Raw genomic sequence first — 16,606 nt, forward strand, 5'->3', positions numbered from 1 at the left:
GTGCGTGTGTGTGAATGTATGAGTGTCTGTGTGTGTGAGTGAGTGAGTATGTGTGTGTGTTAAACACGAGCACTGAATGTCACACACTTAAAACAGCAAACCAGCGCCAGAACACCCTAGCAACTGCATAGCGACGTGCTAAAAAAACCCAGCCGGACGGAAACACACATCTGGATCTGGAACAAATACAGTGATTCTTCCAGCATCGCATCACATAAAACACACACACACACACACACACACACACACACACACACACACACACACACACACACACACACACACACACACAGCACGACTAAAGAGCCCAACTGTGACCTTTCCAAAGGTCAAGCCAACCGACCTCTAACACATGATCCACTCAAACACATGCAAATGAGTCCTGAGCGCTACAGGACCTGAATGAAACACCTACCTCAGGATGGGCCGGTGGTTCTGACGCATCCGAGCGAGAATCTGCTACTGTTCGAGAGCGTGTGTGTGTGTGTGTGTTTTCAGTGTGAAACTGTAAATATCCAGCTCTAATATCATCTCTATGAGAACAGAAGCGTCCCGAGGCGTGGAAACAAACACTGGAGGCGCTGATCGTCTGTTACACACACACACACACACACACACACACACACACACTTCAGCTCAGAGGAACCACTGATACAACAACAGAACCGACCCGAAGAGCCTCAAACATACACACCTGATGCTCAGCATGTGTGTGTGTGTGTGTGTGTGTGTGTGTGTGTGTGTGTGTGTAACATCTCAAACTAACATCGCTTCTGCTGGAAAAGCAGATTTATCAACCATCTGCTCCATTAATCATTCATAACACCAGTTCATAACTTCACCCATTTACACTCTCTGTTTCCCCAAAGAGAGTACGACAGACCTAACAAAAACACAAACTAGTTATGAAATAAAACAAGCACAGAAGTGTAAAGTTAAAAAAAACAAACAAAATGAAACACTTACTATAAAAAAGTATTTGTTTACTTGCGTCATGTGACTATCAGACAACATCATCGACCCGTGAACATGTGAATGTGCTGCTAGATTATCAGATATTAGCATAAAATCTCAGGGGAATATTAAACGAACGTCTTCAGAGGTTATGGAAACCAGACGAGTATCACCTTACCAGACTCCACTATCACAATAATAATAATCATCATAATAATAATCATAATAATCACAATAAAAAGGGTTCCTACAAGGGCTGCAACCCCAATATTGATATTCTTGTTTTAATACAAAAATCTTCAGCGACCAACAGTAATATCCGGTGATGCAAACTACTCAACGTTTTTATGAAATATCACTGTATTTTAATTGAAAATATGCTATTATTTACATGAATGTGTGCATATTATTTGCAAATAGTTAAAACTGATCACTTCATAACTACTATAGACCTGGAACTTTAACTGTCTCATTTATTTCTCTTCATTCCCTTATAATCCTAACCCTTATAATCCTATATAAATATATTTATTTATTTATATTAAATACCATTAATATAATACTAAAATATATTGCATATAAAATGTGTGGTTCTATATCAAACATCATAAAAGATTTTCAAATATTTATTATATTAAATACTATAAAAATATAATAGTTAATATATTAAAACTATTGAATTTTAATATGATACAATATTTCATCTATTTTAGATTAAAAATATTAATCTATTTTAGATTAAATTTAGAATTATCTATTAGAAAATATTCAATACTAAATATTATGAAAATGTCAAATATATCATATTTATATAAAATACTATAAAAAGATCATATTTAACACAACATTAAAATATGACGATGATTTCATAAATTAAATGTTTTAATATAATTTTTAATGTTAGCAGTAGACAACTTCTTAGAGTCACAGTTCACGGTGTCAGTTCATAAAAACACACACATTTTTTTATTAAATATAAAAAAATATTATTTTTAGCTTGATGATTTCATCAACTCCGAAACCTGTGCAACCTTTAACACATCCACACAATCATTCTGTACACTCTCATTCTGACAGCATCGACACCACAAACCTCAGAGTCTGCTGAGTCTGCGCGATCTCACGCGATCTCGCGCGTTGTTGACGGTAAACACGACGCGTCGCGGGTCCAGATGCGCCGCGATGCTCAGATACCGTCGCCATAGAGACGGGTCTTGTTGACTCTCGGTCCACAGACGTGTTTACCCTGAACACATGCCGATCTCAGCGCGGTTTATTTTAACTCTGAGCCCGAGACGTTCCTGTGAGTCAGTCAAACACCAGAAGAGGTAAACCGCACTCGCTAATGAAAATAGCGCAGAGATGTGTCCTAGCATGCGCTTCTCTAAAGGTGAAGCGGTTAACACGTATATTACAGGACAGAGCGAGACCAAGCCCATCGAGTTCAGACACACACACACACACACACACACACACAAGACAAGCTCTCTATTAACAGAGGACTCATCATGTTCTGAAGCAGCGTTATACACGAGTCGCACAGGCGCTGTATTCAGATCTGATGAATGGCTGATATACCTCACAGAACACAAACAGTGAGAGGAACCGAGAGACCAGCACCGGCCCGACACTCGACAAGCAACTACATCCAGAGACGACGAGACTGAAATAACTCATCTAAATCAAGCTCAAGCAATCTCATCACTTTATGACGTTAAAGATCATTTACAAGAAAACAAAACCAAAGACACTGAATTTTTCACAAGGACTCCATCACAATCGGCGACGAAACCAACACAGAACTCACACTGACCATAATAATCAATACTAAGAGTTTGTAAACTCGTTAAAATAACCTGGAAAGGCAAACAAGACAAAAAAACATAAAAAACTAAAACAAGTATTTTTTGTGTTTTTGTCAAGTTCAAGTGGTCAAGCATGATTAAAGGAATCACAAAGAACACTATTAATTCTAGCCCATTTCTTGAGGAAATCTCATTAAACTCGAAAAGCATTGATGTTTAATCAACATCCAGTGGATTTTGAACAAAATGTAGCGTCTCATTATTTGACAACCATATAATCGTCTTGTGGATGATTCTGAAGTTTCATCATTACTCCAGTCTTCAGTGTCACATGATCCTTCAGAAATCACTCTAATATGAGGATTTGATGATCAAGAAACATTTATGATTATTATCAGTGTTGAAAACAGTTGTTTGTGAACATTATTTTTCAGGATTCTTTGATGAATAGAAAGTTGAAAAGAACAGCATTTATTTGAAATAGAATCTCTTGTAACATTATAAATATCTTCACTGTAACTTTTGATAAATTTAATTCATCCTTGATGAATACAATTTTAGATTTCTTTTATTTCTCCCCCCCCCTCCCAAAAAATAACATTAAAAGTCTTACTGACCCCAGACTTTTGAACGGTAGTGTTTAATATTACAAAAGCTTTCTATTTCAGATAAATGCTGTTCTTTTGACCTTTCTATTCTTCAAATCCTGAAATAAAAATGTACATAACTGTTTTAACACTGATAATAATCATAAATGTTTCTTGATCATCAGATCCTCATATTAGAGTGATTTCTGAAGGATCATGTGACACTGAAGACTGGAGTAATGATGCTGAACATTCAGCTTTGATCACAGGAATAAATTACACTTTACTATATATTCACATAGAGAATAGATGATTTACATTACAATAATATTTCACTGTTTTACTGTATTTTTGATCAAATAAATGCAGTTTTGATGAGCAGAAGAGACTTCTTTTAAAAACATTCAAAATCCAAAACCTTTGACTGGTGTACATGGCAAGAGAAAGCAATGCAGATGTGATGGAAAAAAAAAAAAAAAAATGTATGGTCCACAAAACTCTCCAAAACTAGGGTCTCAGAAGAGCTTCCCGGTTGTAGAGGCCAATTTCAGATGTATACTCCCGAGAGCACTAATCTAAGAGTCTGGCTCCATTATACTGGATACGCATCTGTACAGGCAATCTGGGTTAGTAAAACCAACAAGCAGCACAAAATAAGTGTGATTCTCACCGGTGGTGTTTTTTGGGAGGCGGTGGAGGCGGCACGGGATCTCGACTGGCGTTGGGTTGGCTGGTTTGGTTGAGATGAGCTCTGGTGCTCTCGCTGGTGTTCCCGTTCTCCTCTGGGACGCCAGCCGGAGTCTGACTGCTGCTTTTGTTGCCGGTGCCTGGCGTCGCGCTGCTCTCGCTCTTCCATTCTCTGGACGCAAACCCCCGAACAGCGGGACCATTGATGGACTCCACCGGACGGGTGCAAGAGCCCGATCTCTCAGACTCTCCCTCCTCTTCCACCTCGTCAATACAGCCTTCCATACTCCGGTGTTTACGGACCGGAGCCGAGCGGACTGGAGCAGTGGAGTCCACTTGGGAAGGAACGGGAAGAAGGACATCTTTTGGAGGAGGAGGAAGAACCACATTGAAGCTTATCTCGGGTAGCGGTAAGGAAAGACTGGAAGTGCCAAGTCTGGGAGGACGGGAGTTAGTCTTAGGAGGAACCGGGGGACTGGATTGAGGCTTGGGTTGGGAAGCGTTAGGGGTTGCTTCGGCTGCATCTGGCCAAGTGAACGCCGGGCTTGGCGAGTCTTTGGGCGGCGTCGGGCTGAAGTGGGTCCACTGAGTGCTCACGGCAGAATCCGGGCTGCTCAGGTAAAAAGTCCTGTTGTTTTCTTCGGTGTGGGCGGCTACGACTGTGATGGTTGCTCTCTGAGCGTCGCTGGCATTGAGCTCCGTTTCAGACTCCTTCCCGTCGCACGGCGTTCGTCTCTTCCTCTTCGTGCTCTCAGCGTAGATCGGCTCGCTTTCCTCAAGCCCGTTTGGCGGAGCGCTTGAGTTTTGAGGTCCCGGTAATGAATCCGTGCTGCTCCGATTGGAGCACGAGTCCGACAGGCTTTCATGGAAAGTCATTGGAGAGGGCGTACTTGGCGTCCCACTGGTTGCATTTGGCGTACTTGGCGTCCCATTGTTCGCATTCCCTGGTGCGGATCTGGCTTGCCTTTCCTCTACGGATACTCTTAGAGGACTCGTAACTCCATCACTGTTTCCATTGGTTCTTTGAGTCACGTTGAGAAGACATGACTCTTCATTTGTGTAAGTGCTCTTGACCGTTTTGGTCATCTGTCTATAGGGGCCATCGTTCCCGTTCTCTTTCAGACTTTGGGAAACGCAGCCCTCTTCCTGACTCACAAACATACTGCTGATAATCATGCAGTCTTTGGAAAATCCAGTGGGTGAACAAACGTTTGGGGAAAACTTCTTCCCGGAGATGCCGTTTTGTATAAGGGTTTCTCTTAGAGATCTATTACATCCATTGCTATCGATGTACAGAGGAGCCAGATCCAGGGCTTTCTTCAGTCCGGCAGAGGTCTTCTGGTGGGTCTGAGACACAGAGGCAATGATAAGTTTGGGAAAAATTCAAACACTGGAATCTTTTATCACATATTTACATTAAGGCCATTTTCCAAATGCATTCAAGGTACAGGCTTTATCAGTTCTTGCATTCCCTGGGATTTAACCCTCGTGCGTCAATTTAAAAAAATTATAAAGGACAAAAATGTCTGTCATAAAAATGTGAAGCTTGGGAGCACAGACTTAAGTTTGCTCCCATTTTTAAAGAAGACCCTTGGCAGATTATTGAAGTAAAAAAAAAGTTTAAAAAGTGAAACCAATTATTTTTTTAAGTTTATGAAAATATTTTATGAACAATATTTTATATTTCATTTTATATAAAGATTTTGTTTGGACACAGTAACACGTTTTCCCCATTAGATGCAGCAAAACTTAGATGCAGAATTTTTCTCCCTCTAATATTACATGCACACAAACACAAACACACACACAATTTGTTTATTACACACACACACGAACCACACTCTGAAATCCATACCAACACACACACACACACACACACACACACACACACACACACACACACAATTATAGCTGCAAAATTTATCCAATTGGCTCTATAATATGCAGAAGCAGAAAACAGGAATAAAGCGAGTATTTGCTTTATAGACCAAAACTGAGAAAATGGCATTGGTAAAAAAATCTGGTAAAGTTTTTTTAAGGTAAAGTAAAGATTAAAATTTCGAAGCCTTGCCAATAGAATGAAAACATATTAACAAAGATTGCATCATTTTATAGTTAAATGGCCCTGGGATAAAAAATTGCAGTTTAAATGGATTTCAATGGGGACATTTTTGTCCTTAATATCCCGAGTAGATCAATTTTGTGTACCTAGAGCAAAATAGATTTTTTAAAGGAAATGCGGGTGAATTATTAAAATTCCAATGAAAATACAGTCATGTGCCAAAATATATACAGTTGGCATTAACACAGGCAAAATTATCAAAAAAACAAAACGGAAAAAGACACAAATGTCCTTAAGGTTGCACAAGGGTTAAACCCATGACTTTTGTTTTGAGATTTTATATATATATATTTATTTATTTATTACATGGCTTAGTTGAATTCCAATGTAGAATGCGGTGTGTTATTTCTTGATAACAGACATCTGCGGATTATAACACACCGTTGCCATGAAAAACAGAGCGTTGCTATGGACACGGAACACACTATTTTCTTTAGCGGAAGCAATACAATCGTTTTTAAATCAATCATTTGTGTCAAATTATTTATTTATTTTGTAGGTAGCCATGTAATAAGCGTGATAATGTATAGCGAGGCGGTTGTTATAGCTAATACAACCCTTCGCGTCGGGAGCCCGTTCAGCCTGTCGGGGGTGTTATTCGCTATAACAACCACCTCGCTATACATTATCCCTTACATAACCATCGGTTTATTCTAAAAACATGTAAATCAATAATTCATTGCCAATTAAAAAACCCACCTTGAGATCATGACAATCAAACACTGTGGCAACATTTGACAGGCAGAACCCAGGCATGTCTAGGCAATGCAATGATTATAATGACAATAATTCACCCAAGTACAAATAACCAATTAGTCATCTTATTTGACTCTGCAGACGCCTTTATGTGACTAACTGTGTCTGTGTGTGTTTGCAGTGCAGGCCGCTATTGAAACGAATCAATGCCCTTGGCGGTGAAATAATTATCTTTGTTTAAACAGCCTGAATGTGTTCATATCAATGCCCTCCTGTAAAGCACACATAAAACTGCATGGCAGTCTGTTATCTGGCGTTCACAAAGACATTCCAGTCTCCACCCGTGTAGTGGAGAATGTGATTAAGCCCCGCCCCTCTGAACCCACCGTAATAAGAGTTCAACCCTCTGGTGCTCTTAGGTCACTTTTGACCGAAAGATTTTACGGTTTTTCTTTTTTAGAATTCTTTTACTTGATCAAGGTTTTGGCAGTTGTGTAAACATAAAAAAATCATGGACATCATTTGAAAAAGGTCCAGTAAACAATAGTCACACTTGTGTTTCTTGCGTAAAAAACAAGCGCATTGGAAATGAAAGAGGAAGTTCCTCTAGTGGAAGCGTTTGGTACTGCAGCCGAACAACATCTCACTGAGAGATCATTTTATTAGATATCAACCTCAAATTTGGAGCACAACTTGTTTAGAATTATGGCTTTGATTTTCTTGCAGTTTTAGAGTCAAATGTATTTTTGAAAATATATATTTCATATAAAAATTGATAATAGTATTTTTGTGCATTTTTAATAACAATAAATGTAAAATTCTAGAACTTTTTTTTATTTTAAGTGCAGACTTTGAAAAGAGAACAAACTTCAGTCTGTCGCTCTAAAGTGTTCAAGATTTACCACAGTTTAAGTTGGAAATGTAATTTTCAGGTCTATGCTCAAAAAGTCAACATAAAAGAGTAAAAAAGAGTAACTCAGAGTAACTCGGTGTAACTCGGTGTAGTTCAGTGTAATTCAGAGTAATTCAGAGTAATTCAGAGTAACTCAGTGTAATTCAGTGTAACTCAGAGTAACTCAGTGTAGTTCAGTGTAATTCAGAGTAATTCAGTGTAACTCAGTGTAACTCAGTGTAATTCAGAGTAACTCAGTGTAACTCAGTGTAACTCAGTGTAATTCAGAGTAACTCAGTGTAACTCAGTGTAATTCAGAGTAACTCAGAGTAACTCAGAGTAACTCAGAGTAACTCAGAGTAATTCAGTGTAACTCAGTGTAATTCAGAGTAATTCAGAGTAACTCAGTGTAACTCAGTGTAATTCAGAGTAACTCAGTGTAACTCAGTGTAATTCAGAGTAGCTCAGACTAACTCAGTGTAATTCAGAGTAACTCAGTGTAACTCAGTGTAACTCAGTGTAATTCAGAGTAACTCAGTGTAACTCAGACTAACTCAGAGTAATTCAGTGTAACTCAGTGTAACTCAGTGTAATTCAGAGTAACTCAGTGTAGCTCAGAGTAACTCAGTGTAGCTCAGACTAACTCAGTGTAATTCAGAGTAACTCAGTGTAGCTCAGACTAACTCAGTGTAACTCAGTGTAGCTCAGACTAACTCAGTGTAATTCAGAGTAACTCAGTGTAACTCAGTGTAATTCAGAGTAACTCAGTGTAGCTCAGACTAACTCAGAGTAACTCAGTGTAATTCAGAGTAACTCAGTGTAACTCAGAGTAATTCAGAGTAACTCAGTGTAACTCAGTGTAACTCAGTGTAATTCAGAGTAACTCAGTGTAATTCAGAGTAACTCAGTGTAACTCAGTGTAGCTCAGTGTAATTCAGTGTAACTCAGTGTAACTCAGTGTAACTCAGAGTAATTCAGTGTAACTCAGTGTAACTCAGTGTAACTCAGTGTAACTCAGTGTAACTCAGTGTAATTCAGTGTAATTCAGTGTAACTCAGTGTAACTCAGTGTAACTCAGTGTAACTCAGTGTAACTCAGTGTAATTCAGTGTAACTCAGTGTAACTCAGAGTAACTCAGTGTAATTCAGTGTAATTCAGTGTAACTCAGTGTAACTCAGTGTAATTCAGTGTAACTCAGAGTAACTCAGAGTAATTCAGTGTAACTCAGTGTAGTTCAGTGTAACTCAGAGTAACTCAGAGTAATTCAGTGTAACTCAGTGTAATTCAGTGTAATTCAGTGTAACTCAGAGTAACTCAGAGTAATTCAGTGTAACTCAGTGTAATTCAGAGTAACTCAGTGTAATTCAGAGTAACTCAGTGTAATTCAGTGTAACTCAGTGTAATTCAGTCTAACTCAGTGTAACTCAGTGTAACTCAGAGTAATTCAGTGTAATTCAGTGTAACTCAGAGTAATTCAGTGTAACTCAGTGTAATTCAGTGTAATTCAGTGTAACTCAGAGTAATTCAGTGTAACTCAGAGTAATTCAGTGTAACTCAGTGTAACTCAGTGTAATTCAGTGTAACTCAGTGTAACTCAGTGTAACTCAGTGTAACTCAGAGTAATTCAGTGTAACTCAGAGTAATTCAGTGTAACTCAGAGTAATTCAGTGTAACTCAGAGTAATTCAGTGTAATTCAGTGTAACTCAGAGTAATTCAGTGTAACTCAGAGTAATTCAGTGTAACTCAGTGTAACTCAGTGTAATTCAGTGTAACTCAGTGTAACTCAGTGTAACTCAGAGTAATTCAGTGTAACTCAGAGTAATTCAGTGTAACTCAGTGTAATTCAGTGTAATTCAGTGTAACTCAGTGTAACTCAGTGTAATTCAGTGTAACTCAGAGTAACTCAGAGTAATTCAGTGTAACTCAGTGTAGTTCAGTGTAACTCAGAGTAACTCAGAGTAATTCAGTGTAACTCAGTGTAATTCAGTGTAATTCAGTGTAACTCAGAGTAACTCAGAGTAATTCAGTGTAACTCAGAGTAACTCAGAGTAATTCAGTGTAACTCAGTGTAATTCAGTGTAATTCAGTGTAACTCAGAGTAACTCAGAGTAATTCAGTCACCTGTTCTGTGTTCATGTTGATGTCCGTCTTGATCTCCGCTGTGACGTCGATGTTCATCATGGTGGGTCTGACAGCGATGGTGGGTTTGCTATACGGAGAGAGGGACGTCACCCCATCCTCGTCGTCCCCGATCACACTCGTCCGCGCTCGTTCTGGTCCAGTCTGTCGGTGGGCGCTGCGAGGATGGAAGCAGTTCTTACACGAGCCTGGTTTCCACACGTGTTCTGCAAACTCTCCACACGCAGACATCTTAACACACACTTCGAGATGCCGTCTGATCGGACTCGACTGGGCGGAACCGGCCGAGACGGGTCGCTCATAGTCTGAGGAACAGACCGGCTCAGGACATCAGCAGCCTCCAAACCTGGAAAACACAAGAGAAAAGGGTTACACTTTATTTTACAGCCAAGTCACCTTTATTTATACAGCGCTTTTTACAATACAGATTATATCAAAGCAGCTTTACAGAGATAACAGGAGAATAATGCAACAAAGTTTGTTTCCAGAAGAAAATAGCGTCTTAGTCCAGCTTAAGGAAGTTCAGTGATGGTTCATTTCTGTTGTAAAAAAGTTATTAATTTAGTTAATATATTTGTAACGCCGTAGTTAATGTAGTTACTTAGTATTACTCAGTACTTAAATATATAATTACACTGTAACAATGACACCTTAAAGTGTAACCGATAAACGTTCCGATGATTTTGAAGGAAAGCTGGTTTATATGTTTGCCACCCCTCCTTTAAAGCCTTTGCTCATTTAAAGCGTGTTTTGACGGGGAAATGCACTTGTGTAAGAGACTTTGGTCTAAATGATCAGATGAAAGTACTTCACGCTTGCTAGTGAAAAACAAAAGGTGCAAATCCTCTCCTCCCGTTCCTCGTCCCTGCCTTTATAGAAAGCTTTGCTGTGGTTAGACTTCACGCATCACACAAACTCAACCACAGCCTGAATAATAAACTCATCAACAAACTAATTCAGTCCAAACATGAGGACAAATGGTTGGACCAAACGTTTAAAAACAAATAATTCAATGTTGTTCATATATATATATATATATATATATATATATATATATAACGCTTTTTGACTTTCTCAGTTTGTTTAAACCTACTTAGGGTTCAGAGTATTTATTTTTTCCCACGTCTAGTACAACTGTGTGGTTTTGTTTAATTAATTCAGTAGATACCGAAAGAATGGAAGTGAAATGTGACAACATGCCCCATATGAGGGGTACATTGTGACATGACCATATGACAGATTAAAAGGCTATCTGATCTAATCAAAAAATATACAAGACAAACTAAAATATTTTCCCAATAAAATACAATTATTAACTTTTTTTATATAAAATTGCTTTTTTTAATCATTTTTTTATACAACACACTGCTAAAACACAGAGATACAGCATAGTTCAAAACATAATTATAATATATAATTTCTGAACATTGAGTCTCAGTCTTTATTCACCTTTTCTCATGGTTTCTCAATATAATTCATAAAAGTATAGAATATAATATCATAGTTCTAATAGCGGCTCATTGTAACGCAGTGTGACAACATGCCCCGCCTGAGCAACTGGGGTTTAAACCCTGCTAGTGTTTCTGCTGTTAGATCAGCATTAAAGAACCATATCAACTTTTAAATAACAGATATAAGATTAAAATAATATCAGATTTGTCTAATTTAAAATAAACACAAAAAACAGAGATGAAAAAAGAACATAAGTAAGAAATTTACAATCTTCCAATGATTTCTTAATTTTGGCGCAATTTTTTCTCAATAGTGTTGATATGGAAACTAGTAAATGCACTGAGTTTCGTCATTCTGGAACGTGTGGAAGTGTTTAAAACCAGTGTGTGACAACTCTCTCCTCTAGTCTGAAATGAATCTAATGACATCTTAAACTCTTAGTAATTTCATATACTATATATACAGTCAAACCTAAATTTATCCAGACGTCTTCAACATTTCTCACATTATCAGTTTATCCGCTATAGTTTAGAAAATGGTGATAAAATATGAGCAGAACTCAGTTGATATTTGACTGGTTTTGTCCGTCCTTCTGTTAGACTGTCTCACACATGAATTATGTTGAATATCTGTCAGCTGTTAAATTTAACTACACTATTAGATAATACCAGTTTAGCTCAACCAATCACCAAGCAATGCTTCATTGTGTTCAGTCTGTGTGTAAAAAGAGCATTAGCAATTAAAGAAAACACACTTCAGCAAAACATGATCAGCTCAAAGTGTGGATAATGTCACTGGTATCACTGTATGAAGAATATTTGGGTATAATATGTCACAGTTTACTTTATCCTGCTCTCCTCACTTACACTAATGAACTATAGTGTCCTGATCACACTAGTGGAACTATATCAACAATTATATCCAGTGTCTGAATAGTTTTTGGTTTGACTATATATGTACATGTGGATTGTAGCTTGTTCTTTACAGGTTTTGCTCCTGATTGAACAGCAGGAGCCTGAAGGTCAACAGTCGTTGACCTCGTCCATCTCTAACGCCGCTTTCCCAGGCCACCAGAATTAGAGGCTCTTCTGTTCTTCAGCTCGCCTCCGGAATGCGTTCTCACGTCGGAATGTGAGGAATGTGAGGAATGTGAGGGGAGATTCGCACCACGGTGAGCTTTACACCACAACAGCGTTACCGCGCCTCATCGCACACCTGACACGAGCGCCAGTGCGAAAACTCACGCGGACAGACGTGTTTGCACTGTCTGGAGACTTTGCAGATTTTTAAAGAGGCCATATTACGCTTGATGTTGTCTCAGGCTCTACTAGAACAGGTTTTCCTGCTTGAATGTTGATTATTCTCCTCATATTCTCCATTGTTGCGGCTCCTCTCTTCCCAGTCAGTCAGTAACGCTCTGTTTACTTCCTGTCTCTATGAAGCCCCGCCTTCTGAAAAGCACACTGTGCTCTGATTGGTCGGCTGGAGCAGTGTGTTGTGATTGGTCGAGTGTGTTTGGGAAATGCCCCGCCTCTTTCCATAACCACCAGTTTAACACACTACTAACTCACTCAACCAGGCCCCGCCCCTTTATTATGCGCATTAATTATTATAATGAGGGATATTGTGACGTGTTCGTTCCCGGAAGAAACTCAAGGTACAATGGAGTCGTTTCAGGAGTTCAGGAACACTGACTCTGATATAGAGAAGAGCTGGAGCTTCTTCATGATTACACAACAACATCACACACTGAACACAGATGAAAACATGATAGATCCTAAGTCATGGAAAGAGTGACGATGACTCTGGAAATGACTCTCTTAAAGAATCATCTTTATGGCCGACAATCTCCATTATTTCCAAAGGAAAATGAATCATTACCTGAGACTGAACTCTCCCAGAGAGAAACATGGAAAAGCTGAGGGGTGTGTGTGTGTGTGTGTGAGATCAGATGCTCTGAGCTTCACCAGTGTTATTTTAAACCGCACATTATTTCCTGTTTTAACCAGCGCTGTCTTTAAATACTCTCAGCAACTGCGTCTGCATCGAGCGAGTCCTCGTGCAGAGACGAGACCAAGCGCTAGCAGACCAAACTCGCTCGCGGACTCCCACACTCGTCTGCTAAAGAAGATGAGCTCATTTCTTAATCAAGAGTCTAAAGATGAGTCGATATGGGTAATTAATATTCAGAAAGATTTCTTAATCAAAAGCAGACACCACTGAACCAATCATGAGTTGTTGCGTATTTTGCAACGTTAAAGAGTTGCATCATGGACCATACTGTAAAAATACAGTAAAATCGTGATTTTAACGGTAAAAGACGGTGAAAAACTGTTAATTGGTTAAAGTTTCCGTACTATATACGATGAATAATTGTGATAGATCTAACCGTACATTTACAGAAGTAAAATTTACAGAAGTAAAAAAGAACAAGTCATTGTATAATTTACAGTGAAAAACCGTATATTGACATTCCCAGAATTCCCTGAGACACTTCACATTTGATGTATTTTTGTTGAAATAACTGTTTCTTCATGTTTTTTCTAATCAATGTTACATTAATGTTACTCAAATTAAAATGTCATGTGTGTTAGTTACCATGATTGTGTGAATTACGCTATATATTAATATTAACTTTCTTGAGGGAAAGCTGCGTGTGAGGAGCTTTGGTTGATCATGTGACTCATCTCCGCTGTGATTGGTGGTTGTCAGTGTTTTACAATGGTACCAAACAGATATTAGTACTTCAGTAGATCTGTAAATTAACATTATATCAGATAGTGAAATACTTTTTTCTACTGTAAATTTATGTTGAGTCTGTAAAACCTAAAATGTTGCTACTGTATTTTTTTACAGTAAATTAATGGCAAACACAGCTGCCGTTTTTTACCGTAAATTTAACAGATATTTTTTTGTTGAAGTGCAGAGCTAGATTCATAAATGAAAACAGTCTGATAGAAACTATAATCTAATGTTTTGATGTTTCACAGATGAGGCTTAAACTCGTCCCAGTTAAATGAGCTGTTTTAAATGAAAGCTTATAAATTACGCCTTAAACTCATTTAATCTTGTAAATTACGTGGTAAATCGTGGTCAATTATGCTAGCAACGTGTTAAATCATGCTAGCAATGTGGTAAATCATGATAGCAACGTGTAAATCATGCTAGCAACGTGTTAAATCATGCTAGCAACGTAGTAAATCATGCTAGCAACGTGTTACATCATGCTAGCAACGTGGTAAATCATGGTAAATCATGCTAGCAACATGGTAAATCATGCTAGCAACGTAGTAAATCATGCTAGCAACATGTTAAATCATGCTAGCAACGTGGTAAATCATGCTAGCAACATGGTAAATCATGTTAGCAATGTGGTAAATTATGCTAGCAACGTGGTAAATCATGGTAAATCATGCTAGCAACATGGTAAATCATGTTAGCAATGTGGTAAATCATGCTAGCAACGTGTTAAATCATGCTAGCAACGTGGTAAATCATGCTAGCAACATGGTAAATCATGTTAGCAATGTGGTAAATTATGCTAACGACGTGGTAAATCATGTTAACAACATGGTAAATCATGTTAGCAATGTGGTAAATAATGCTAGCGATGTGGTAAATCATGTTAGCAACATGGTAAATCATGCCAGCAATGTGTTAAATCGTGGTAAATCATGCTAGCAACGTGTTAAATCATGTTAGCAATGTGGTAAATCATGCTAGCAACATGGTAAATCATGTTAGCAATGTGGTAAATTATGCTAGCAATATAGTAAATCATGTTAGCAACATGGTAAATCATGGTAAATCATGCTAGCAATGTGTTAAATCATGTTAGCAATGTGGTAAATTATGCTAGCAACGTGGTAAATCATGGTAATCATGCTAGCAACGTGGTAAATCATGTTAGCAATGTGGTAAATTATGCTAGCAACATGGTAAATCATGCTAGCAATGTAGTAAATCATGGTAAATCATGCTAGCAATGTGGTAAATCCTGCTAAATCAAGCTAGCAACGAGATAAATCGTGGTAAATCATGCTAGCAACGAGATAAATCATGGTAACAATTTCTAATCTATCTATGAAACTTTAAGCTTTAAACTACTTAACTTCCTCAAACTCTTTGGTCAACTTAAAGTTAGTCTACAAACTTTTTATCTAGTTAATCTAAAGCCTAATCCTGGCTTAATCTAAACCCTGTCTGTGAAACCAGGCCTAAATATCTAAATAAAGAGAGGATCAAATGTTGCTTAGTTTTACATAAGCAGCAAAAAAATATATCATGAATATTCCATATATCAGCCATTTATACTCCAGTTGATCCAGAATCAGCTCTTAATCTTCGACTAGCAGAAGTTTAATGGCACGTAAAGCCTGGTAAAGAGTCGGACGCAGGTTAAGTGTTTGCTCAGGGTTTGCTCAGTGTTTGCTCAGGGTTTGCTAAGGGCTGGTCGAGTGTCAAGGGGAATGTGGGTCGAGTCGCGCCGTTAGACTCACTGGCAACAAGTTTGACAAGTCAAAACCCAAGACACAACAGGAGAAGGAGAAGCTCTTTGTTCCCACAGCTGCTGAAAACACTTGTGAACAATGAGTGTTTTGGCCTTCAGATGCTGAGCAGGGGGAAGGGAACGCCGACGAGAACCTCACACTCTTCCTGAGTGTCAAACACACCTGAACACTGACTCACATTCACATCAAACACGGAGGAGTGTGTTAAACTCATAATCAAATCAGACAAATGTGTTTCATAAACATGCGAGGAGCAGGCGAGTTTGGTTCAGAATAGTTCAGCATGAATCCAGAGATTTAAAAGAGTTAAACATAACTTAACTTTACATCAGAACTCTTCCAGAATGAATTTACCATGGTGACTCCCAAAGTTATACAGTAAGTGTTGAGAACATGTGGTTGTATAACCAGAAAACAATAAACAAACAAACAAAAACAGACGGAGAATCTTAATCTTGGTTGAAGATCCAGTCAAGCTCACAATCATAATAACAATAGCAAATATTGCATGGTAGAAACTATAATTACCATGGTGAATTGATTATCAGATTACACAATCAAATTTCTATGGAAGGTTGTTTTCGCCACGGATTATTATTTTTTCTTTTTCTGCAGAATTTAATTCAATATTGCGATTGCATATCTCAGAATCTGGACTTTAGAAAAGGTTATAAACTTGCAACTGCGAGAAAATGTCATACTAATTGATTCTGAGATTTAAAAAAGTAGCAATTACATTTTTATTTTTAATTCCGTGTCG

The 16,606-nt window shown here is 38.2% G+C and overlaps 1 protein-coding gene across 1 annotated transcript in view; it reads right to left on the reverse strand.

Moving 5' to 3' along the window:
• prag1 (PEAK1 related, kinase-activating pseudokinase 1) overlaps positions 1-10,214 on the reverse strand; it is a 24,307-nt gene extending 14,093 nt beyond the window's left edge. The window contains exons 1-2 of the mRNA XM_081391619.1: positions 9,866-10,214; positions 4,017-5,380 (exon numbers count right to left, since the gene is read on the reverse strand). Of these exons, the coding sequence (XP_081247745.1) occupies positions 4,017-5,380; positions 9,866-10,114 (1,613 nt within the window). The 5' untranslated portion in view covers positions 10,115-10,214. The remainder of the gene's footprint in view (positions 1-4,016; positions 5,381-9,865) is intronic.
• Between the last annotated feature and the right edge of the window lie 6,392 nt (positions 10,215-16,606).

This window comes from Scardinius erythrophthalmus, assembly GCF_964197995.2.
Source record: "Scardinius erythrophthalmus genome assembly, chromosome: 17".
Classification (NCBI taxonomy): domain Eukaryota; kingdom Metazoa; phylum Chordata; class Actinopteri; order Cypriniformes; family Leuciscidae; genus Scardinius; species Scardinius erythrophthalmus.